General features: G+C 33.1%; 1 protein-coding gene and 1 long non-coding RNA gene across 2 annotated transcripts in view; one reads left to right on the top strand and one right to left on the bottom strand.

The window, feature by feature from the left end:
- LOC149480553 (uncharacterized) overlaps positions 1-27,165 on the bottom strand; it is a 66,419-nt gene that overhangs the window by 7,179 nt on the left and 32,075 nt on the right. The gene's annotated exons all lie outside the window — the stretch shown is intronic.
- Idi (Isopentenyl-diphosphate delta isomerase) lies at positions 38-27,070 on the top strand. Its single transcript, XM_089706832.1, has 6 exons — positions 38-224; positions 3,044-3,166; positions 3,351-3,536; positions 3,782-3,910; positions 25,892-26,067; positions 26,790-27,070. The coding sequence occupies exons 2-6, from the start codon at positions 3,044-3,046 to the stop codon at positions 26,932-26,934; spliced, it is 759 nt and encodes a 252-aa protein (XP_089562958.1). The 5' UTR covers positions 38-224; the 3' UTR covers positions 26,935-27,070.

The raw sequence follows: 27,165 nt of genomic DNA, 5'->3' as shown, positions 1-27,165 counted from the left end.
TCATTATGGTCAAAATCTACAGCTGTCGCCTGTCGGCTGCGGGCTGCGGCTGTTGATCATTGTCAATTGTCAAGACTCAAGTCAAGACGTAATGCAGTATTGCGATAACAATTTACTTTAAAACAATTTACTTTATATGAGGTTTCAAACCAACCATTTAAACGTTCTCATGTGCAGTTGGAATATTTGAAATATAGCCGACGAACTTTCGGCATCTTTCCAAGGTAATTAAGATATTAGATTAAATTGTAATAATAGTTACAAAATGCGCATATTTTCTAGAATAAATAAGCATGAACATTATAATAATAAATTAAAAATAAAACTTAATAGACAGTCGTTAAATTTTTATTAGTATATTGATAAGACTGTCGTGAAAGAAGCCCTCATTATATCAAATATGCCAGTGAAAGTTCTTGACGTCTTAATTTTTCAACTACAAGTTTGTACATAATATTTTATCTTTGATGACATTTTTTTCTAATTTAAATTGACGTCTTAAGAATATTCAGGCTGGGTTGACTTTAGAAACGTGCGGCACGAATTTCGGCGCGATTTTAATTTTTATCGATCGATAATGATGCCCCGAAACATACATTAGCGGCTTTTCGTGCGGAAACGTGTAATTACAGAGAAATCTTTTTTTTAATTTTTGAGATTATGTTCAAAATTGTTTGAGTTACATTGACAAAACTACAAGAATTGTGTTTGAAAGAGATAACAAATGTCTTAATGTACATATTAAAAACCATAGTTCATTCAAAAGCATGTTGCTGAGGGGACAACAATTCATACGGGTTATTGGCGAGCATATGATTGTTTGGGGCAATATGGGTATGTTCATAAAAAAGTTAATCACTCAGAACCAGACAACCCATTTGTTGCCTCTGACCCATTTGAGTCCCAGTGGCATGTTGTAAAAAGATTTTTTAAAAAAGATAACTATAACCACCCAGCAAACTTCGGTGATAATATTATAGAATATGTGGAGACGATGGGTGGAAAAAAATAAAATGGATCCATTCATTGCCATTGTAAATTGTATCAAACATGTATACAAGATTTGAATAAATAATTATTTAAAAAAAATGTTTTTTTTTGGTATGTATATTGCACACAAATTGTTAATCACAGAACCGAATCTGTCCACCCCGATTCCACGTGGTCGTATCTGTCGTGTCTGTCATACACTAGAGTGTATTAAAAAAGTCGGAGGCGCGGAGGAGCGTGGCGCCCGCGTGTGCTGAGGAGCAGGCAGAGTCAAGCGAGCCGGAGTGGCTGAGGCTACGAAGCCGAAGCTACGAAGGCGAGTGAAGACTCCTGCCTGCAACGAGGTACACGGGGGCAAGCGCCACGTTCTGCAGCGCCGGAGCAGTCAAGAAAGCCCATAATCTTCGTTATATTTCTAACTACATCACTACATAGTATACAAGTCAATAACTGCGTTAAAAACAACCGACTTCAAACTTTCACTTGCAACATTTACAAATACAGACAAAAATGCTCATAAAATAAAAACTACTGGGCCTATCCGAATAAAAATTTTATGGGACCAATTCGACACCATCCCGCATCGAACAAAAAAAGAATCACGTAAATAGGTCCAGAAACCACGGAGTAATCGGTGTACATACATAAAAAAAAAAAAAAAAAAAACATACCGGCCGAATTGATAACCTCCTCCTTTTTTTTGAAGTCGGTTAAAAACAAAGTCACTTTCTCTATCCCTATGTCCCTTTGTATGCTTAAATCTTTCAAACTACGCAACGGATTTTGATGCGGTTTTTTTTAATAGATAGAGTGATTCAAGAGGAAGGTTTTAGTATATAATTTATTAGGCTTAAGTCAAAGCGGGCGAAGCCGCGGGCGGTAAGCTAGTATAAATATAATCTCAAAAAAAAATAAAAAAAAATAGAAGGGGGGGTTTCCTCACCCCCCCACTTTATAGGGGGTCTCCCCTTACCTCCCCCCTCCCTTTCCCTCCCCTCCCCCCCCTTAATTCGTGCCGCAAATTTCTAAAGAAATATAGACCGGGAGATACTGACACAAAATTTCGAGTCATTTGTAACTGGATGGCGGTTCTACAGGGGTCTTAGTACGCAATGACAAAAAGAAAAACGATGGCGTGAACGCTGGTACCGGCGGCTTAGTCGCGAGGGCGTTAGTCGAACTCGTCGGAAAATAGCGAAAGTCAAACGATTTGTAACAGTATGGCACTTATTTTTCCTGTAAGTTTGAGGATCAACAAATATAAATACAAAATTTCAAAGATCTAAGTGTTGGAAATCCTCACTTATATAAATTAATAATAAATTAAGTTTTCAAGTATAACAGCACTTTTTCCCCCTACTAGAAGTATGGCAAATATAATAATGGTCACATTTTATCAAATACTCTCCAAAAATCCAAATGCAATACTGGTACAAAAAGTTTGGCGAAATAAAAATTTGTTGCAGATTTTCGGCGGTATGGCGACCATTTGGAATCGTCCGAAAAGTATGGCATGGCGATTTTCGTAAATGGCTGCACGACGATAGTTACCTGTGCAAAAGTTAGCCTGGTACAAATGGTTGAATGATTGTTTTATTTAAATCAACACATTCGCGTCGGTATGGCGGGCTGTAAGTCACACCGGAAAAGTATGGCATGACACTACCGCCTACTACTTTTTTATGGGCTATCGGTAAATTCTAAAATTTTTGTGTTACAAATCGTTTGACTTTCGCTATTTTTCCGACGAGTTCGACAAACGCCCACGCGACTAAGACACCGGTACCAGCGTTCACACCATCATTTTTCTTTTTGTCATTGCGTACTAAGACCCCTGTAGAACCGCCATCCTTGTTACAAATGACTCGAAATTTTGTGTCAGTATCTCCCGGTCTAATACCTTCAGGCTCAAAATAACTTAGAACCATTGTCACCAAGATCTGTGGAAACTGATATGGATCATATCTATAACTCAATCTGTTTGTGTTATGTTTCTTATTCTGTTTCATTGTAATGTGAGTGTTCATACCATTTAACTGCTTTTCTATTGAAGATGCTTGTCAGAAGATTTGTACGAACTCTCTGGAATAATAACTTACGATTGGAAAGAAGATATTTAACTTCTGATCCAACTAAGCCGCAACTGGATGAAACAGAAGGTGTAGAACCAGTCCAGGTTAGAAAGTTTTCATTTATATATTAATTTTTACTGAATAATTTAAAGTACAGTCATATCAATATTGTTTCACATATTGTGTAGAGTATTATTCACATTAGGTACTTATTTAATATTTATTTAAAAATATATAGAGGCTGCAAATACCTATTATATTTACTAATTACATGTATTTGGTTACTAGCTACATGCCTTGGACAAGGATATCTGCCTGCTTGTGGATGAAAAGGATAATTTCATAGGAACGGCAACTAAGCGGGAATGCCATAAAGTTGGACCTGATGGCCAAATTCCCCTCCACAGAGCTTTTAGTGTGTTCTTCTTCAACAAGAGAGGAGATATGCTCCTCCAGAGACGATCCAGTCAAAAAGTAAGTAAATGACTACTTAAAATATACGGTATTAAAAACCTGTTGTTAAAGAAATAATTTTAAATACAAATTTACACTTTTCATCAATACAATAATTTAATCTCCTTTTCTACAACAATAGAATGTCCAACAACATTTGGTATAAATAAAAATTTGATCAAGATATTGGTATAAAAATAGTTTAAATATAACCCTAATAAAACATAACTTTATTACGGGAGTAATTCATTTTAATATTTTTATAGGTGACATATCCGGATTACTACACAAATGCCTGTTGTAGCCACCCTCTGTACATAGATGGTAAAGCGGAAGATATAATTACAGCTGCACAAAGAAGGCTTAACCTGGAACTGGGAGTGCCATTGGACAAGGTATTATAAAGCTCACAATTAATTACCTGGCATTAACTTGGCATGCTGATCTACATCTGACAGTCGTCATACTACAGGTAAATTAGCTTGGAGAAATTTTTGCGTTTGTAGTAGTGTATGGTCAGCAAATAAAATAAAACAACATTTTATTTTTAGTTTTTATTTTATACAGGGTTACTTGTAAAACACCAGCAACCTCGCAGGACAAGATAGCTAACATCATAAGTAACAACATTTGTTCTACGACTTTTGGCATAACGCAATAAATTATTTTTAAATGATTTTTTAAACTTTTATTGTACTCTCCTTACATTTGTAAGTCTATGTTCTATTAATTATCGGATGGACGACGCGACGCCCCCTTCCCCCTCTCGTTCGCTTTTTGTTTACGTAATTTTTGGGAGGCGTAGAGTTTATAATATTCAGACGGAAAATTAAATGAATATTTATTTTTGTATGAAAATAAAATCTAACAAATTATCAAAAGTCGAAATGTTGTTACTTATGATGTTAGCTATCTTGTCCTGCGAGGTTGCCGGTGTTTTACAAGTAACCCTGTATATATAAGGGATTTTAAATTAAACTATATGTGTTTCTCCTCTGAAAAAGATGAGACTTTATTTTAATATTTGCACATTTAACATACATATAACTTTTACATTAACAATGTTACTAAAATGAAAAATTTACTAACCTGAAAAAGAAACGACATTTAAAGTTTAATTCTTTAGTTTGAGAAGTCAAAGGCTTGCCTCGACCATGTTTTAACACTGGAGCCATATTGAATTAACAATATAAAGTTACAACCATGGACGTATAAAAAAAGACGGACGCCGTATTACGAACAAACAACGTGAAGCCACCATAGTAAGCTAGCGATCGTGTAAAGACAATAAACAAGCACACACTCTCACCATAGTAAGCTAGTCGGCCGCCATTACGTCGTGAACTACCGACTGATTAACTGCGTCACTGTTTCACAAAAAATATTTAAAATGCCGTCTTGCGTGGTTAAATGGTGTCGCAACAGTACAATTTTAAATAACAAAACACAAGGGATTACATTCCACAGGGAAGCAAGTTATTTCTTTTATGTTTTAATGACAAAATTATTACGGCAAAATTTATAGAAAAAAATACAGCCGCCATTGTCATCAACACAGCTGTTGCCATGGCAACATGGCACACACACATGGATGTTTCGCCGCCATTACTAGGCTTCACTCAATGTTTAGGCGATATACCGTCCGTCTTTTTTTATACGTCCATGGTTACAACACTTACACACAAATTAAACACTAGTTATGGCCCTGCCTTCATACAAAACTGCTGAATACGCCGTTCGCACGGGAATAGAATGTGGATGCGATTTCCATTAGTTAGCATCCAAGCTTACGTCTTTATAATTATTAAACTGTATAAATTCATTCTTTAACTCCGGTCTGGGTGTAAAAGTCTCATTTTAGCTATTAAATGTAGTTTTTAAGTACATCTGAGTTTTCATTTGGGGCCTCCGGCTGCGGGACATGTAATTCACTTCAACAAATATTATAACAATAATAACAAATAATAACAACAATCAACAAATACAAAATTTATCAATTAAACTACGTACATAATAATTATAATTTTTGAATGAAATGTGCTTTATGTTCTAACGGTACCAAACGACTGCACGTGGCACCTGCGGACAGCGTAAACTGGTTTATTCTGGTTTTGTGCGTGTTTCCACTTTCCACTATCAAGTGACGATTTATTTATTTGTTTTGTTTCGTAATTATTATGGTCAAATATTAATTATGAAACAAATTATTATGGACACGATATTTTATTGTTTCACGGTAGTCGCCTTGTCGTTTGCTCAAGGACGTAAAATTGAATGATATATTTTTTTTTATAAAGTCAAAACCATTTTCTTTCAAATAAAAACTTGTTTTTATTGAAAACAAAAGTGTTGCTAGGAATAAGTATAAAATTAAATAGTAATGTTAGGATATCGAAACATTTTTGTATAGGCTAGAACGATATAGTGGAAACGCGCTCTAAGATCTGAGTAATATACACACCACTACATATGCAAAAATTTCTCCAAGCTAATTTACCTGTAAATGATATGCTTTTCTTAACCATCATAACAAAATTTTAGTTGTTTTAGACCGGAAAAAAGGGTTAGACGAATTTTGCTCTTTGCTGGCGGATAATAATTTTGTTTTTTAATTGTTAACATAAAATTCACATTATACAGGGTGTACCAAAAAGTAGTGATGAACGGAAGCTGAGAGGTAGAGGACCTAGAGGGCTATCCGAATCACCCCCATGTATGTTATGCGATTTTTCGTATTTTCGGAGTTATGACGATTTTTTCAATTTTTCACCTATCGCCGAGTACGATGATATTTTCACTCATGCTGACGTCAATAATTGCGGAAGATGCTTGATTTTTTTTGTGTGCTAAGCTGAAAGATAGGCCAATTCAGTATGGTAACATTTACTATCGTTAGATCTTTGAATGGAATAAAAAAAATAATTAAATGGCAAGAAAGATAAAATTACCCAGTATGTTCACCACTTCAAGGGCCCGTAAAAAAATAAAATCACATAAAAAAAATTTTCCGTTTGACTTTTAAAAACTTGCTCTATCTATCAGATAGCTACCCTGAAAATTTCATTTTATTATTCAGAAGGCTTCAATCGAATAATTTAAATCTAAATGTGGTAAGTGCAAAAATTGAATTAACATGATGATCATTAAAACCAATAAATAGGTGTTTAATTACCAGAAATTTTTAAAATAACCCCGCTGTTGCTCAATGCAAGTGCGACATCACCGTAAAAAGTTGTCTTTTAAATGTCTGAATGCCCTTTTATCATTTTTAATGGTTTCTTCTGTTACTATGAATTTCCGGGTTATTTCGTCTAAATTGTGGCATTCTCTCAAGTAGCCGAAGTCTTTTTAATATTCCCATTGAAACAAATCAATGGGGTTTAGGTCGAGGGACCGTGGAGGCCAGGCTTTAAGGCAGGCTTCACCGGCGCATGCGCAGGCTGCAACGACCAATCCATCTTTCAGGGTATCTTGGCCCTTTAGCCTGGCCTGCACGGTCCCCGGACATAAACCCTATTGATTATTTCCGTGGGGATACTACAAAGACGATAGACTGCCACAATTTGGACGAAATAACCCGGAAATTCATAGTAGCAGAAGAAACCATTAAAAATGATAAAAGGGCATTCAGACATTTAAAAGACTACTTTTTACGGTGATGTCGCACTTGCATTGAGCAACAGCGGGGTTATTTTAAAAATTTCTGGTAATTAAACACCTATTTATTGGTTTTAATGATCATCATGTTAATTCAATTTTTGCACTTACCACATTTAGATTCAAATTTTTCGATTGAAGCCTTCTGAATAATAAAATGAAATTTTCAGGGTAGCTATCTGATAGATAGAGCAAGTTTTTAAAAGTCAAACGGAAAACTTTTTTTATGTGATTTTATTTTTTTACGGGCCCTTGAAGTGGTGAACATACTGGGTAATTTTATCTTTCTTGCCATTTCATTCTTTTTTTTATTCCATTCAAAGATCTAACGATAGTAAATGTTACCATACTGAATTGGCCTATCTTTCAGCTTAGCACACAAAAAAAATCAAGCATCTTCCGCAATCATTGACGTCAGCATGAGTGAAAATATCATCGTACTCGGCGATAGGTGAAAAATTGAAAAAATCGTCATAACTCCGAAAATACGAAAAATCGCATTACATACATGGGGGTGATTCGGATAGCCCTCTAGGTCCTCTACCTCTCAGCTTCCGTTCATCACTACTTTTTGGTACACCCTGTATGTATATATGTTACGGCTAAAGGTAGGTGAGAACATAAACTTAAGATTAGCCGGCTAAACTTAGGTTTATTTTCGACGAGGTGTTAATGTTAGTTTGTTCTATCTTTAGCCGGCTAAACTTAAGTGTAACCGCAGGCCCGTGGCTAAAAATGTCGGGGTGGGTAGATTTGGTTACTATAATACATGCAAGGAACAGGGCGAGTGTTTTCTGGCACTTCGCCGGCTGCTGCCGCAGCACGCTCGCTGCGCTCGCTCGGCTCGTGCGGGTCTTAAGAGTTCTAACCTAACCTAACCTAGCCACCAGCTTTCTGCCCTGAGTCGGGGTGGGTAGATTTGGTTACTATAATACATGTAAGGAACAGGGCGAGTGTTTTCTGGCACTGTGCGGGCCCCTCAAGCCCTCCACCGGCCCGGCGCTAACCAAATCTACCCACCCCGACATTTTTAGCCACGGGCCTGCGGTTACACTTAAGTTTAGCCGGCTAAAGATAGAACAAACTAACATTAACACCTCGTCGAAAATAAACCTAAGTTTAGCCGGCTAATCTTAAGTTTATGTTCTCACCTACCTTTAGCCGTGACATATACATATACTGTTGATTTTTTTGTAACAATAAGACAGTGCGCGCACGAGCAACTTTGTCTCCGCAACTTTTTTGTCTCCGCAACTATTTTGTCTCTCCCACCCATGGGCTAGTATGAAAGTGCGCGCACGTAGCGACGCAACTCCCCATACAAATTGATGGGAGAGACAAAATAGTTGCGGAGACAAAGTTGCTCGTGCGCGCTGGCTCTAATATAAAAAATGGCATTTTCTTTGAATGCTTGTCAAGTAATAATAATAGTCTATTTGCATTCAAATAATCCATTTAATGGCATTTTCTTTGAATGCTTGTCAAGTAATAATAATAGTCTATTTGCATTCAAATAATCCATTATAGCAAAGGCCATTATAATTTAATTACCTTATTTCATGCAGACTTATATTTTGCTGAACAATAATCTTTTCTTATAGCCTATGATTAGATAATAAGATAAATATGTAAAAAACAGTTGTTAGAAGTGAACAGATAAACAAACAAAAAATAATGCACACTATTTTTATGTAAGAACATCATTTTAATGTTCATGTTGATTTTAATTTATAGTAGAGCCATTTTAATAGGCAACATTTGACAGTTCAACAAAATTCAAGAACGTAACCTAGTAACGACGACATAGAATAACATGATATTTCGTTTTGTTAGAACTGCACATTTGCTTGACTTTTTTCAATTACAACTACATATTTATAATAACAATGACCGATACAAGTAATTTTAAGATTTCATTTTACTGATAAACCATTTTAAACATAATAAACAATTTCTGAATTGAAGAACTGACGTCACTCCTACAATTTTGTGTCAATAAACCTTTTTTCTTTTTAAATACCAGAGACGTTACTCTAAAAATCGAAATATGACATCTAGAATCGAATGCATTGATTACTTGTGAATAAAAATTATCATAAATTAATAAATTCGATTGACAAATGTTTCAAATCCGTATCGATTAATTCACTTTAATCGATCTTTTTAAGGTTGATGTTCCGACCGTCCCTCCATACATTTTTGATTACCTCTAAACACTTAACACAGACACTATTTCTTTAAAACTAATCATTTTATCACTTCTCTATAATGAAATGTGTGCGCGTTCGACCTTTTTAATCAATAATTTACAATATTTACTTAGAAAAACAACAGTAAAATACCGGAAAAATTTGACACTTCTACAGTAGTGTGCGTGACTTTTGCCAAGCGAAACACGACGTAAAGCACGACATCTAGCGCATAGACTATATACTTATTACAGATCTAGCGCGTCAATGTCTAAACGAAAGGCGATGTTTAGACATTGACGCGCTAGATGTCGTGCATTCGCGTTCGTTATCTTATGCATAATGAGCATAATTCTAATAAATCAAAGTTCTGTGTAAAAATTGAGTAATTTCATTTCCAATCGTTCAAAGAAAATAACAATAAAATAAAATAAAACTAATGACCTTAGAAACTATGTTTTTTTTTATTTATTACTCATTATTGTTCGTCCGTCGTAGGTCTGTAAACTGTATTGTACACTGAAGGTAAATGGTACTGTAGGTACTTTAGTTCGGCGTCGTCGCTCGTCGGCTTGATATAAAATTACATTCTTGATTTCATTGACACGCGCTATGATTTGCGCGCGGAATTTCTTGTGTTGTGAATTTATTTTTGTATGCTATGCATTTTAATTGATTCAAATTGCAATGTTTCTCTAGTATGCATTTGAGACTATATTGTAAATTGTAATAATTGATCGTGGGTATAGTAATTAATTATTCTAATAACGCAATTAGTAATATATGTATTTTCGGTGGGATTCAAAACAAAAAATTGGCCCGTGATTTTTATGAAATTTCACCACATTGCAAATCACATCAATCATAGTTCATACACATGTATGACGAAAGTGATTAGTATTGTGGCTAACATTGACTCATCAGTTCATCACTGAAACCAGTGATAAATCAGTACCTATATCATATTGTGTTTGAATATTTTTAAACAATGATATAAGTATACAATTATTATAAATCGGTAAACTATCAAAGTAATCACAAACTTGCAAACATTGGTAAAATGTCCAGTAGTTTATGAGCCTATTCATTACAATTTACAATCAAACAAACAAACAAAGTTTTCCTCTTTATAATATTAGTGTAGACAAACACTATGAATACGATCACTAATGCAAATTCGGGGATTTTCTAATTATTGCTAAATAATAATTGAATTCGTTTTGAAATACTCTATAATTTTTAGTGTATAAATAGACATTTATAATGTGGTGCTCATTTTTTTTGTACTGCTAACGCTATTGTAGGTACCTATTTTCGTTGTTTTATTTCAAGTGAACACGGCCATACAATTTTGTCACGAGCCGCCTATGATTGTAGGTACTTTTGTTAGGCTCCTTCGTCGTCCGCGTCGGCTCGAAAGTTCTTGATTTCATTGTCACGCGCTATGATTTGCGCGCGGATTTTCTTGTGTTGTGAATTTATTTTTGTATTATTATTATTTTTTATTTATTTTTTTATTTTATTGATTCAAATAAAATATTTCACTAGTATGCATTTGAGACTATATTGTATTATGTATAATTTATCGTAGGTATAGTTATTCTTATAACGCAGTTATATTTTCGATGGGACAATTTGACCCGTGATTTTTCTGAAATATCACCACGTTGCAAATCACATCAATCATACACACGTATGACGAAAGTATAGTGGCTATAATTGACTCATCAGTTCATCACTGAAACCAGTGATAAATCAGTACATATATCATATTTTATTGTGTTTGAATATTTTTTAAACAACGATATAGGTATACAATATTATTATAAATCGGTAAACTACCAAAGTACTTCCGAATTTTCAGACAGACAAACAAGTAGTTTGAACACGCAGTTTTCTTATACTAGTAGCAAAAATCAAAACCATAATATTATGTTTCCCTACTATATTTTACTAAAAGTCGAGTGCGTCGAAATCGTAAATAATAATATGTTTTTCACCTTCCTGGTTATTTTCCCATAGTAAATAGTGTTTTAGGTTTGTTGTTGTAGGTAGGAATAATAATAATTATTCTTACATGTTGGTTATGAAATGTATATTGAAATAATTTACTTTTACAAATCATTAGTGATATAAGTTTTGAGTGAAAATGCTTGGATCAGCATAATATTATATGGTACTTCAAATACATGTTTTGATAAAAAAAACAATAGTGTAATAAAATAAAACTGCGTTTTATTGTAATCAATGTTGACAATTTTAAATTCCAAAATTATTGATCAATAAAATAGTTTACACCAACAAATATAACTTTTATTTTTATAACAATCGTTCATAATATAAACCGTAGCAGGTGGCGTTTTGAAGTTCTGTCTACTCATACAGAAAAATGGAAAACTTGTTTTTTTTGTAAACAATTTATTACTCATGTTGTTTGGCAACTCGAAGCGTGGTCGTCCGTCGTAGGTACTTTTGTTCGGCGTCGCGTCGTCGTCCGCGTCGGCTTGATATAAAACATTCTTGATTTCATTGACACGCGCTATGATTTGCGCGCGGAATTTCTTGTGTTGTGAATTTATTTTTGTATGCTATGCATTTTAATTGAATCAAATTGCAATATTTCTCTAGTATGCATTTGAGACTATATTGTAATAATTGATCGTGGGTAGGTATAGTAATTAATTATTCTAATAACGCAATTATATTTTCGGTGGGATTCAAAACAAAAAATTGGCCCGTGATTTTTATGAAATTTCACCACATTGCAAATTATATATTATACAATTACAATTACAATTATTATAAATCGGTAAACTATCAAAGTAATTACAAACTTGCAAAATATGCTTTTCCGAATTTTCAGACAGACACACAATTTTATTAGTTTGTTTTAGCAAAGTAGGTACCTATACCTATACGCTTACGTCGCGCGTCGCGTCGTCGAAAACGGTGCGCCCAGAAACAAACATACCTAATTCAGTTACAATCCTTTTTTTGTTCCGTAATTTATTGTATTTATTCTAATACGATTTTTTTTATTCGTCGGCCAGTTCTACTAGGTATAAAAAGATAAAATTGAAATATAATTATTGTAGCGACAGCCATATTATGTTACTATGTTTTCGTAAATATGTTTTTCACCTTCCTGGTTATTTTCACATAATCTTATCACTACATAGTATAAAACAAAGTCGCATTCCCTGTCCCTATGTCCCTATGTCCCTTTGTACGCTTAAATCTTTGAAACTACGCAACGGATTTTGATGCGGTTTTTTTTAATAGATAGAGTGTTTCAAGAGGAAGGTTTATATGTATAATAACATCCATTAAATAGTGGAGAAGTACTGTTATTTTTGAGGTTTCTAATGTGATGTCGTAAAAAATTACATTTTTTCCGCTTACATTGCAAACGCAGGCTGAACCCTACGAGTTTTATCAAAATAATGTACTAAGTATTATACACATTGAAAAGGTCTATAGAAAAGTCCGCGATGGTATATGTCTATCTCTTATGGATAACCCACAATAACTTTTTTTTGTCATTTACTTTTTACGACAAATAATGGCTAATTTTCGATGCGATTTTAACCAATACAGCATTAATCCTTAACCAATTAAATACCTTCAATACATTGTTCATTTAATATAGATCTATATGGGCCTTTACACCGTATGATTTAAGTGAATATTTTCGAAGATATTACAGATTTAAAAATTGCGGGACGTAGCATTTGCGGCGGTACCGGCCGGCCGCCCGGCTATATACCTATTTTATACCCGTGTGCGAAGACGGAGCGGGCCGCTATTTTTTTATATACAACGTCAGTTTTCCTGTAGTTTATTTAGTATCAGCATTGCACCCGTGCGAAGCCGGGGCGGGTCGCTAGTCTTATATATAAAAATGAATCGCAAAATGTGTTGGTAAGCGCATAACTCGAGAACGGCTGAACCGATTTCGATCATTCTTTTTTTATTATATTCCTTGAAGTACGAGGATGGTTTTTATGTAGAGAAAACGTAAATATTATGTACCACGGGCGAAGCCGGGGCGGACCGCTAGTCTTCTTATATATAAAAATGAATCGCAAAATGTGTTGGTAAGCGCATAACTCGAGAACGGCTGAACCGATTTCGATCATTCTTTTTTTATTATATTCCTTGAAGTACGAGGATGGTTTTTATGTAGAGAAAACGTAAATATTATGTACCACGGGCGAAGCCGGGGCGGACCGCTAGTATATATATATATAAATGAATCGCAAAATGTGTTGGTAAGCGCATAACTCGAGAACGGCTGAACCGATTTCGATAATTCTTTTTTTATTATATTCCTTGAAGTACGAGGATGGTTCTTATGTAGAGAAAACGTAAACATGTACCACGGGCGAAGCCGGGGCGGACCGCTAGTCTTCTTATATATAAAAATGAATCGCAAAATGTGTTGGTAAGCGCATAACTCGAGAACGGCTGAACCGATTTCGATAATTCTTTTTTTATTATATCCCTTGAAGTACGAGGATGGTTCTTATAGCTAGAGAGCTAGTTAGTTTAGTTTTAGTGCAGTGGCAGTGTAAATGTTGTTGTTGAGGTTATGTAAATTTAACACTTTAGTTAACTACCAAGATATAAAGAAATGAGGATAGGACACAATAACTATTGGTTGAGGTATTTATAAACTCATAATATACTTTTAAAAAAATCACGTTTTAATAAATTTCTAGAATTAAATTAGAACAGCTGATTCAAAATAGCCTAAAAAATCTTAATAATAATAATTACGCTTCACAGCAAGAAGAAATGTACCATATGTACCCGCACAAAGTCGATATTGTGTTGCCTACCGTTCGACTCAATGGCTAGGGTTGTAACTACCTTTAATAATTATTACCAAACTAATAAACCGAGTGATGCGAAATAACCATAATTCTTTTAGAGTTTGATAAAATGATCAGGCAGGTATTTTCTTTAATCCTCTGAATTCTCGGTTACTAAATTGTATCGTTGAAATTATTCTTAATCGCGTAAATTTAATAAATAATCATATGGAAAACACTTTTCATTTGTTTTTTTACTTTCACGCCCAACTACTATACAATAATTACGTTGTTTCGGTATTTTGACGAGAAAACGCAGGAAACATCCGTTGTATCATTTTAGATAGATTGTATATTTTGTATCTGTAGAATTGAAATCAAAGCTATGTATATGTTGTCTCCATTCTTTTCTTATCGGATTGTTGATCCCAATGCGAATGCGTCACTTAAATTTTATAAAAGACAATTAAGAACATCAAAAATAAAGTGATACGTAAATATTTCACAGTGCAATATATTATATAATTAATAATAATTATATATTTATGAAAAAATAATTACATCAGATTTAATAATAGCAATTGTTTTGAATGTACATAATATGAATAAATGATTACATCATAATAGTAATAATTACAATTGTTTTATTTCCCATTTGTTGCAACCCTAGCATATCTTCATGTAGCAGCAGAAGTACCTACACTGGCGGCGCGGCGGCATCGTGCGACATCAAAGGCATTGCCTTACTAGGTAAGTTTATAATGACTCATTTCTTTTATTATATAATTTACGTTTTACTTTTACAGAATCCGATTCAATGGATTATGAAGACGAGTCACACAACGCCATACGATAGTGATGATGAATGAACATTTCAATAAATGCATGCGTGTTTTTTTATGTTGTTTTGTAATTGTTAATTGTTTCTTAAATAAAGAAATAAACTAAATATTTAAATGATGATTTGTTATTTGCAACACAACTTTATATTTGAGATTCTTTACAAATGTATATTTAGTTTTGTATCATCAAATTTATAAATTTTATTCCATAGTTTTCAAAATTAAATGTAAATGACCATAAAAACATTAATAAAGTAAATCATTGATGTAAGGTCAGGGAACGTAATACATATATACATCTGACCATGTAGAAGCTAAGTCTTGTTGACTGCTGAAGTCTGTAAAGTTTTGTTGTCTGCTGAAGTCTGTACGCAATGAAAATGTCTGCCGTTTCGAAAATAAGTTTTTAAGACCCTAATAAATAAAATATATGTATATATAATGGCAGATCTGGTCAAATACTTTCAAAATTGTATTTTTTTCAGCACTTTCATAAGTGTCTGCCAGAATGTTATCCGCGTGATAATGGTCTGCCATTGTTATTTTCCGATAGTAATAATAATCTATTTTCAAATATCAAAATGGCAGACGTGGTCAAATGGTTTCAAAGTTCGCCAAAAATTTCCACCTGTCTTACCTAAGCGCGCGCCCCGTCCACCACTCTGGGCTTAGTGACTCCTCATCTCATGTATAGTAGGTATAGGGGAATCAACACACAAAAATCCAGGTCTGGTCAAATACATACAGGTAGCTTTGCGCTAGCTCTCTAGCTATTACTTCTTATGGAGAGAAAACGTAAACATGTACCACGGGCGAAGCCGGGGCGGACCGCTAGTAAATAATAAAATAATAAATAGTGTATTAGATTTGTTATTGTATCTTGTATACCTACGAATAATTATTCTTACGTCTTGTTGGGAAATGTTCAAATACCTACCTATTGAAATAATAATTTACTGTTACAAATCATTAGTGTTATTAGTTTTGAGTGAATAGGCATGGATCAGAAATTCAGAATATAATATGCTACTAACTACTCAAATACATACATGTTTACACAACAAACACCACTGACCTCTATAACTATAAGTTATAGAGGTCAGTGACCGTCAGTGACAAACACTATGGATACCTACGCTCGCGAATGCAAATTCGGTGATTTACTAATTATTGATACCTAGTCATTGAATTCGTTTTGAAATAGCCTGTACTTTGTAATTTTTAGTGTTATAGACATTTATAAAATGTGGTGCTCATTTTTTTGTAATAAATCATCCCGAACGCTATTGTATTTTCGTTGTTTTATTTCAAGTGAACACCTAGGTATACAATTTTGTCACGAGCCGCCTCTGGCCTCTGGGTGAAATAAACAAGTCAAATGATTTTTGTTCTAATTGTATTTTGGTAGTAGTTTGTTTAGAATTTACATTACCATTGTTTAATTTTTATTTTGTATTTGCAGTAAAATAAAAAGATGAAAAACTTCATTAGGTATATTGTACGACACCTCACTCTGAATCGCGCTAGCGAAATTTTTTCGTTACAGAGCACATATACAACTTTCGGACAATCTTCATTGAGGCCGGCCGGCAAATCGAGTATGTCGAGAAACTTCACTTATTCGATGGAGGTATTCTACCTTCCTTCCTCCACAGTTGTGGGACCCCGACGTGCATTGAACACGCAGCTTTCTGATACTAGTAGCTAAAATCAAAACCACAGATATGTCTGTGATCAAAACCATAATAATATTTTTACCTATTATTTTACTAAAAGTCGAGTGCATCGAAATCGTAAATATGTTTTTCACCTTCCTGGTTTTTTTTCCATAGTAAATAGTGTTTTTGATTTGTTGTTGTATGAATAATTATTCTTACTTGTTGGTTATGAAATGTATTTTGAAATAATTTACTTTTACAAATCATTACTGATATTAGTTTTGAGTGAAAATGCTTGGATCAGCATAATATCATATTTGCTACTTCAAATACATGTTTTGATTAAAAAAAAACAATAGTGTAATGTAGGTAATAAAATAAAACTGCGTTTTATTGTAGGTAATCAATTTTGACATTATTTATTTCCCAAAATTACAATAAAATAGTTTACGCCAACAAATATAACTTTTATTTTTATAACAATCCTACTTCCTACTAATGCGAAAGTTCATACATGTTTCAAAAGAAAAACTTTTACTTTTACTATTATTTCAATTTATCCGGTTTAATTAAGACTTAATATTGATACATATGATCATTATAAATACAAATAGGAATTAACAATATAACGAATACGTGGCACAACTAAAATTTTACCGATACCACCCGTGGTCATTCTCCTTTGTGGGTCATTTGTAACAGGATGGCGGTTCTACAGCGAAAAAAGAAAAATGATGGTCAGAACGCTGATACCGGATACCTTAAGATACTGTAATATAAAATATTACTAGATTAGATAAAATATTATAGGTAGTATCTTCACCGTGTGTGACGCGCTTTACATTCACGCCATCTAGAGTTAAATCTTTATCATTTTTGTATACGTCTGTGTGTGTAAACGACCCTGTATGCAATGACAGATGTTAAAACGCATAATTTTACCGAATTGGGTGGATTTTAAGGCAATGATATAACATATTTCAATAAAATATAATATTCAGTAACCGCCATGACTATTCCTAGGTTTGATGACTATTCCAATTACGCAAAAACTCAAATAAACTAGAAATGTAGAATTCAGCGCCATCTAGCGGGATATTGGCTGGGAACAGATCGTTGCAATCACCTTAAGCAGGTTACCTCTCTTCGAAGATAAAATTGATAGACGTCAAATGTTGCCTATTAAATTGGCTCGACAATAATTATTAGTTTTATAGCATTCAAATGCTTTATAAAAGAAAATGTATCTCTTTTAAAAACTTCATGAGTATAAAAACTTCAGTAGAATGAATTTACAATTATCAATCCTTATCGGAAGAATATGTTAAGGTGATTGCAACGATCTGTTCCCAGCCAATATCCCGCTAGATGGCGCTGAATTCTACATTTCTAGTTTATTTGAGTTTTTGCGTAATTGGAATAGTCATCAAACCTAGGAATAGTCATGGCGGTTACTGAATATTATATTTTATTGAAATATGTTATATCATTGCCTTAAAATCCACCCAATTCGGTAAAATTATGCGTTTTAACATCTGTCATTGCATACAGGGTCGTTTACACACACAGACGTATACAAAAATGATAAAGATTTAACTCTAGATGGCGTGAATGTAAAGCGCGTCACACACGGTGAAGATACTACCTATAATATTTTATCTAATCTAGTAATATTTTATATTACAGTATCTTAAGGTATCCGGTATCAGCGTTCTGACCATCATTTTTCTTTTTTCGCTGTAGAACCGCCATCCTGTTACAAATGACCCACAAAGGAGAATGACCACGGGTGGTATCGGTAAAATTTTAGTTGTGCCACGTATTCGTTATATTGTTAATTCCTATTTGTATTTATAATGATCATATGTATCAATATTAAGTCTTAATTAAACCGGATAAATTGAAATAATAGTAAAAGTAAAAGTTTTTCTTTTGAAACATGTATGAACTTTCGCATTAGTAGGAAGTAGGATTGTTATAAAAATAAAAGTTATATTTGTTGGCGTAAACTATTTTATTGTAATTTTGGGAAATAAATAATGTCAAAATTGATTACCTACAATAAAACGCAGTTTTATTTTATTACCTACATTACACTATTGTTTTTTTTTAATCAAAACATGTATTTGAAGTAGCAAATATGATATTATGCTGATCCAAGCATTTTCACTCAAAACTAATATCAGTAATGATTTGTAAAAGTAAATTATTTCAAAATACATTTCATAACCAACAAGTAAGAATAATTATTCATACAACAACAAATCAAAAACACTATTTACTATGGAAAAAAAACCAGGAAGGTGAAAAACATATTTACGATTTCGATGCACTCGACTTTTAGTAAAATAATAGGTAAAAATATTATTATGGTTTTGATCACAGACATATCTGTGGTTTTGATTTTAGCTACTAGTATCAGAAAGCTGCGTGTTCAATGCACGTCGGGGTCCCACAACTGTGGAGGAAGGAAGGTAGAATACCTCCATCGAATAAGTGAAGTTTCTCGACATACTCGATTTGCCGGCCGGCCTCAATGAAGATTGTCCGAAAGTTGTATATGTGCTCTGTAACGAAAAAATTTCGCTAGCGCGATTCAGAGTGAGGTGTCGTACAATATACCTAATGAAGTTTTTCATCTTTTTATTTTACTGCAAATACAAAATAAAAATTAAACAATGGTAATGTAAATTCTAAACAAACTACTACCAAAATACAATTAGAACAAAAATCATTTGACTTGTTTATTTCACCCAGAGGCCAGAGGCGGCTCGTGACAAAATTGTATACCTAGGTGTTCACTTGAAATAAAACAACGAAAATACAATAGCGTTCGGGATGATTTATTACAAAAAAATGAGCACCACATTTTATAAATGTCTATAACACTAAAAATTACAAAGTACAGGCTATTTCAAAACGAATTCAATGACTAGGTATCAATAATTAGTAAATCACCGAATTTGCATTCGCGAGCGTAGGTATCCATAGTGTTTGTCACTGACGGTCACTGACCTCTATAACTTATAGTTATAGAGGTCAGTGGTGTTTGTTGTGTAAACATGTATGTATTTGAGTAGTTAGTAGCATATTATATTCTGAATTTCTGATCCATGCCTATTCACTCAAAACTAATAACACTAATGATTTGTAACAGTAAATTATTTCAATAGGTAGGTATTTGAACATTTCCCAACAAGACGTAAGAATAATTATTCGTAGGTATACAAGATACAATAACAAATCTAATACACTATTTATTATTTTATTATTTACTAGCGGTCCGCCCCGGCTTCGCCCGTGGTACATGTTTACGTTTTCTCTCCATAAGAAGTAATAGCTAGAGAGCTAGCGCAAAGCTACCTGTATGTATTTGACCAGACCTGGATTTTTGTGTGTTGATTCCCCTATACCTACTATACATGAGATGAGGAGTCACTAAGCCCAGAGTGGTGGACGGGGCGCGCGCTTAGGTAAGACAGGTGGAAATTTTTGGCGAACTTTGAAACCATTTGACCACGTCTGCCATTTTGATATTTGAAAATAGATTATTATTACTATCGGAAAATAACAATGGCAGACCATTATCACGCGGATAACATTCTGGCAGACACTTATGAAAGTGCTGAAAAAAATACAATTTTGAAAGTATTTGACCAGATCTGCCATTATATATACATATATTTTATTTATTAGGGTCTTAAAAACTTATTTTCGAAACGGCAGACATTTTCATTGCGTACAGACTTCAGCAGACAACAAAACTTTACAGACTTCAGCAGTCAACAAGACTTAGCTTCTACATGGTCAGATGTATATATGTATTACGTTCCCTGACCTTACATCAATGATTTACTTTATTAATGTTTTTATGGTCATTTACATTTAATTTTGAAAACTATGGAATAAAATTTATAAATTTGATGATACAAAACTAAATATACATTTGTAAAGAATCTCAAATATAAAGTTGTGTTGCAAATAACAAATCATCATTTAAATATTTAGTTTATTTCTTTATTTAAGAAACAATTAACAATTACAAAACAACATAAAAAAACACGCATGCATTTATTGAAATGTTCATTCATCATCACTATCGTATGGCGTTGTGTGACTCGTCTTCATAATCCATTGAATCGGATTCTGTAAAAGTAAAACGTAAATTATATAATAAAAGAAATGAGTCATTATAAACTTACCTAGTAAGGCAATGCCTTTGATGTCGCACGATGCCGCCGCGCCGCCAGTGTAGGTACTTCTGCTGCTACATGAAGATATGCTAGGGTTGCAACAAATGGGAAATAAAACAATTGTAATTATTACTATTATGATGTAATCATTTATTCATATTATGTACATTCAAAACAATTGCTATTATTAAATCTGATGTAATTATTTTTTCATAAATATATAATTATTATTAATTATATAATATATTGCACTGTGAAATATTTACGTATCACTTTATTTTTGATGTTCTTAATTGTCTTTTATAAAATTTAAGTGACGCATTCGCATTGGGATCAACAATCCGATAAGAAAAGAATGGAGACAACATATACATAGCTTTGATTTCAATTCTACAGATACAAAATATACAATCTATCTAAAATGATACAACGGATGTTTCCTGCGTTTTCTCGTCAAAATACCGAAACAACGTAATTATTGTATAGTAGTTGGGCGTGAAAGTAAAAAAAACAAATGAAAAGTGTTTTCCATATGATTATTTATTAAATTTACGCGATTAAGAATAATTTCAACGATACAATTTAGTAACCGAGAATTCAGAGGATTAAAGAAAATACCTGCCTGATCATTTTATCAAACTCTAAAAGAATTATGGTTATTTCGCATCACTCGGTTTATTAGTTTGGTAATAATTATTAAAGGTAGTTACAACCCTAGCCATTGAGTCGAACGGTAGGCAACACAATATCGACTTTGTGCGGGTACATATGGTACATTTCTTCTTGCTGTGAAGCGTAATTATTATTATTAAGATTTTTTAGGCTATTTTGAATCAGCTGTTCTAATTTAATTCTAGAAATTTATTAAAACGTGATTTTTTTAAAAGTATATTATGAGTTTATAAATACCTCAACCAATAGTTATTGTGTCCTATCCTCATTTCTTTATATCTTGGTAGTTAACTAAAGTGTTAAATTTACATAACCTCAACAACAACATTTACACTGCCACTGCACTAAAACTAAACTAACTAGCTCTCTAGCTATAAGAACCATCCTCGTACTTCAAGGGATATAATAAAAAAAGAATTATCGAAATCGGTTCAGCCGTTCTCGAGTTATGCGCTTACCAACACATTTTGCGATTCATTTTTATATATAAGAAGACTAGCGGTCCGCCCCGGCTTCGCCCGTGGTACATGTTTACGTTTTCTCTACATAAGAACCATCCTCGTACTTCAAGGAATATAATAAAAAAAGAATTATCGAAATCGGTTCAGCCGTTCTCGAGTTATGCGCTTACCAACACATTTTGCGATTCATTTTTATATATAAGAAGATACTAGCGGTCCGCCCCGGCTTCGCCCGTGGTACATAATATTTACGTTTTCTCTACATAAAAACCATCCTCGTACTTCAAGGAATATAATAAAAAAAGAATGATCGAAATCGGTTCAGCCGTTCTCGAGTTATGCGCTTACCAACACATTTTGCGATTCATTTTTATATATAAGAAGACTAGCGGTCCGCCCCGGCTTCGCCCGTGGTACATAATATTTACGTTTTCTCTACATAAAAACCATCCTCGTACTTCAAGGAATATAATAAAAAAAGAATGATCGAAATCGGTTCAGCCGTTCTCGAGTTATGCGCTTACCAACACATTTTGCGATTCATTTTTATATATAAGATAAGATTATGTGAAAATAACCAGGAAGGTGAAAAACATATTTACGAAAACATAGTAACATAATATGGCTGTCGCTACAATAATTATATTTCAATTTTATCTTTTTATACCTAGTAGAACTGGCCGACGAATAAAAAAAATCGTATTAGAATAAATACAATAAATTACGGAACAAAAAAAGGATTGTAACTGAATTAGGTATGTTTGTTTCTGGGCGCACCGTTTTCGACGACGCGACGCGCGACGTAAGCGTATAGGTATAGGTACCTACTTTGCTAAAACAAACTAATAAAATTGTGTGTCTGTCTGAAAATTCGGAAAAGCATATTTTGCAAGTTTGTAATTACTTTGATAGTTTACCGATTTATAATAATTGTAATTGTAATTGTATAATATATAATTTGCAATGTGGTGAAATTTCATAAAAATCACGGGCCAATTTTTTGTTTTGAATCCCACCGAAAATATAATTGCGTTATTAGAATAATTAATTACTATACCTACCCACGATCAATTATTACAATATAGTCTCAAATGCATACTAGAGAAATATTGCAATTTGATTCAATTAAAATGCATAGCATACAAAAATAAATTCACAACACAAGAAATTCCGCGCGCAAATCATAGCGCGTGTCAATGAAATCAAGAATGTTTTATATCAAGCCGACGCGGACGACGACGCGACGCCGAACAAAAGTACCTACGACGGACGACCACGCTTCGAGTTGCCAAACAACATGAGTAATAAATTGTTTACAAAAAAAACAAGTTTTCCATTTTTCTGTATGAGTAGACAGAACTTCAAAACGCCACCTGCTACGGTTTATATTATGAACGATTGTTATAAAAATAAAAGTTATATTTGTTGGTGTAAACTATTTTATTGATCAATAATTTTGGAATTTAAAATTGTCAACATTGATTACAATAAAACGCAGTTTTATTTTATTACACTATTGTTTTTTTTATCAAAACATGTATTTGAAGTACCATATAATATTATGCTGATCCAAGCATTTTCACTCAAAACTTATATCACTAATGATTTGTAAAAGTAAATTATTTCAATATACATTTCATAACCAACATGTAAGAATAATTATTATTATTCCTACCTACAACAACAAACCTAAAACACTATTTACTATGGGAAAATAACCAGGAAGGTGAAAAACATATTATTATTTACGATTTCGACGCACTCGACTTTTAGTAAAATATAGTAGGGAAACATAATATTATGGTTTTGATTTTTGCTACTAGTATAAGAAAACTGCGTGTTCAAACTACTTGTTTGTCTGTCTGAAAATTCGGAAGTACTTTGGTAGTTTACCGATTTATAATAATATTGTATACCTATATCGTTGTTTAAAAAATATTCAAACACAATAAAATATGATATATGTACTGATTTATCACTGGTTTCAGTGATGAACTGATGAGTCAATTATAGCCACTATACTTTCGTCATACGTGTGTATGATTGATGTGATTTGCAACGTGGTGATATTTCAGAAAAATCACGGGTCAAATTGTCCCACCGAAAATATAACTGCGTTATAAGAATAACTATACCTACGATAAATTATACATAATACAATATAGTCTCAAATGCATACTAGTGAAATATTTTATTTGAATCAATAAAATAAAAAAATAAATAAAAAATAATAATAATACAAAAATAAATTCACAACACAAGAAAATCCGCGCGCAAATCATAGCGCGTGACAATGAAATCAAGAACTTTCGAGCCGACGCGGACGACGAAGGAGCCTAACAAAAGTACCTACAATCATAGGCGGCTCGTGACAAAATTGTATGGCCGTGTTCACTTGAAATAAAACAACGAAAATAGGTACCTACAATAGCGTTAGCAGTACAAAAAAAATGAGCACCACATTATAAATGTCTATTTATACACTAAAAATTATAGAGTATTTCAAAACGAATTCAATTATTATTTAGCAATAATTAGAAAATCCCCGAATTTGCATTAGTGATCGTATTCATAGTGTTTGTCTACACTAATATTATAAAGAGGAAAACTTTGTTTGTTTGTTTGATTGTAAATTGTAATGAATAGGCTCATAAACTACTGGACATTTTACCAATGTTTGCAAGTTTGTGATTACTTTGATAGTTTACCGATTTATAATAATTGTATACTTATATCATTGTTTAAAAATATTCAAACACAATATGATATAGGTACTGATTTATCACTGGTTTCAGTGATGAACTGATGAGTCAATGTTAGCCACAATACTAATCACTTTCGTCATACATGTGTATGAACTATGATTGATGTGATTTGCAATGTGGTGAAATTTCATAAAAATCACGGGCCAATTTTTTGTTTTGAATCCCACCGAAAATACATATATTACTAATTGCGTTATTAGAATAATTAATTACTATACCCACGATCAATTATTACAATTTACAATATAGTCTCAAATGCATACTAGAGAAACATTGCAATTTGAATCAATTAAAATGCATAGCATACAAAAATAAATTCACAACACAAGAAATTCCGCGCGCAAATCATAGCGCGTGTCAATGAAATCAAGAATGTAATTTTATATCAAGCCGACGAGCGACGACGCCGAACTAAAGTACCTACAGTACCATTTACCTTCAGTGTACAATACAGTTTACAGACCTACGACGGACGAACAATAATGAGTAATAAATAAAAAAAAACATAGTTTCTAAGGTCATTAGTTTTATTTTATTTTATTGTTATTTTCTTTGAACGATTGGAAATGAAATTACTCAATTTTTACACAGAACTTTGATTTATTAGAATTATGCTCATTATGCATAAGATAACGAACGCGAATGCACGACATCTAGCGCGTCAATGTCTAAACATCGCCTTTCGTTTAGACATTGACGCGCTAGATCTGTAATAAGTATATAGTCTATGCGCTAGATGTCGTGCTTTATGTCGTGTTTCGCTTGGCAAAAGTCACGCACACTACTGTAGAAGTGTCAAATTTTTCCGGTATTTTACTGTTGTTTTTCTAAGTAAATATTGTAAATTATTGATTAAAAAGGTCGAACGCGCACACATTTCATTATAGAGAAGTGATCAAATGATTAGTTTTAAAGAAATAGTGTCTGTGTTAAGTGTTTAGAGGTAATCAAAAATGTATGGAGGGACGGTCGGAACATCAACCTTAAACTTTTAAGTATTCATCAAGAATGAACTAAGTATGAGTAGAAAAAAGTTCTAGGGTACTTTAGTGGACCTAATATGACCGTGATTTCCCATTGCGAATATTAGTTATAACTACCTATAGGTAACAATTTTTTTCACAGATGGAACCAGAAATGTTCACTTTTCTGACCCGAGTGCACTACCACGACCCCGGCGACGGTATTTGGGGAGAGCACGAAATCGACCACATTTTGTTCTTCCAAAGTGATGCTAAAGTGAAACCGAACTCCGATGAGATATCTGAGTACTGCTTTGTGCCAAAGAACGAGTTTAATGCGTAAGTACATAATTGTAACACTAGCTTTGCGCGTGCGGCATTTTTCGCGTGTTCTCCAAGGATAAAGGGATTTTCGGTTTTCACTTTATATCTCGAAATATGTCTGGGATACAATAGCATTATGCTTCCTTGAAACATTCCTTTTCTAATTTCTCATTTTTAATACGAGTGTCGCAACTCGAGGCGCAAATTATCGCTCGCACGAAAGAATTGTGATTTTTTTGTGAAAATTATACATCTAGGTACACTAATAAGTAATATTTTGAGATTTATTAAATTTTGTGTTGACCGTGTCAATGTTCAAAATTATATCTCTGTACTTAAATTAACAGAAATATTTCATTGTAGATACGGAACTATTTGATTGAAATTTTATCTTTATTACCAATAAATATTAAGTTGTTTAATATTTTTTTGTTCAATTAAAGTTAATGACCGTAAAAGTATTAAAATTATACCAAAAAACGCATTTTTGCCACGATTTTAACTCATTTGAAATAACAACGTTGATATTATTTCATGATTTTCAATATGATTAACATGATTTTTCTTGTATTTAATTTTATTTACGATGATTTTGATGATTATGAGGATATTTAGTGTACATAATATCTTCCAAACGACCTTGCCAAAAAGTTACCTAATTTTTTTTACACAATAAGTAATAAACTCATAAATCTCTTTCCGTTGACTTGAATATTTATTTACGATAACTTCTATAGGTTCATTCCAACGCTCGAAGGACCAATGACGCCATGGTTCAACATGATACGTCGTCATCGTTTGAAGCTCTGGTGGGACAACTTGCACCGCATCAAGGAACTTGCCGAGCCCGACAAGATTCACAAGTTTATTAACGAAAAATAGTTTTAAGACTAAATTATATCTATCACTTATGTTATTTTATGGGCCATAACCTTTATCCACAGTATAATTATTTTTAGTTGCACTACCATTTTCTTTATTTTATATGGGGTAAAATATATATTTTTTTAATTGATAATATGAGCATTTAGATCCCCCAAAAATTATTTTAAATTTATTCATATAATATAATAGTGTAAATAAAGTAGGTGTGGTGCTTTAAATAAATTATTA

The sequence above is a fragment of the Colias philodice genome, chromosome 18, assembly GCF_061535455.1.
Source record: "Colias philodice isolate Cphi_HAF_F1 chromosome 18, ilColPhil1 Martin Lab GWU primary, whole genome shotgun sequence".
NCBI lineage: Eukaryota > Metazoa > Arthropoda > Insecta > Lepidoptera > Pieridae > Colias > Colias philodice.
This window is presented reverse-complemented; position numbering and strand designations above follow the sequence as displayed.

Bases quoted from the DNA above. Each gene is read 5' to 3' on its own strand.
- Idi (XM_089706832.1), top strand. From the start codon at position 3,044: ATGCTTGTCAGAAGATTTGTACGAACTCTCTGGAATAATAACTTACGA. The intron at 3,537-3,781 runs GTAAGTAAATGA...ATATTTTTATAG, and splicing joins AGAGACGATCCAGTCAAAAA to GTGACATATCCGGATTACTA. The intron at 3,911-25,891 runs GTATTATAAAGC...TTTTTTTCACAG, and splicing joins TGGGAGTGCCATTGGACAAG to ATGGAACCAGAAATGTTCAC.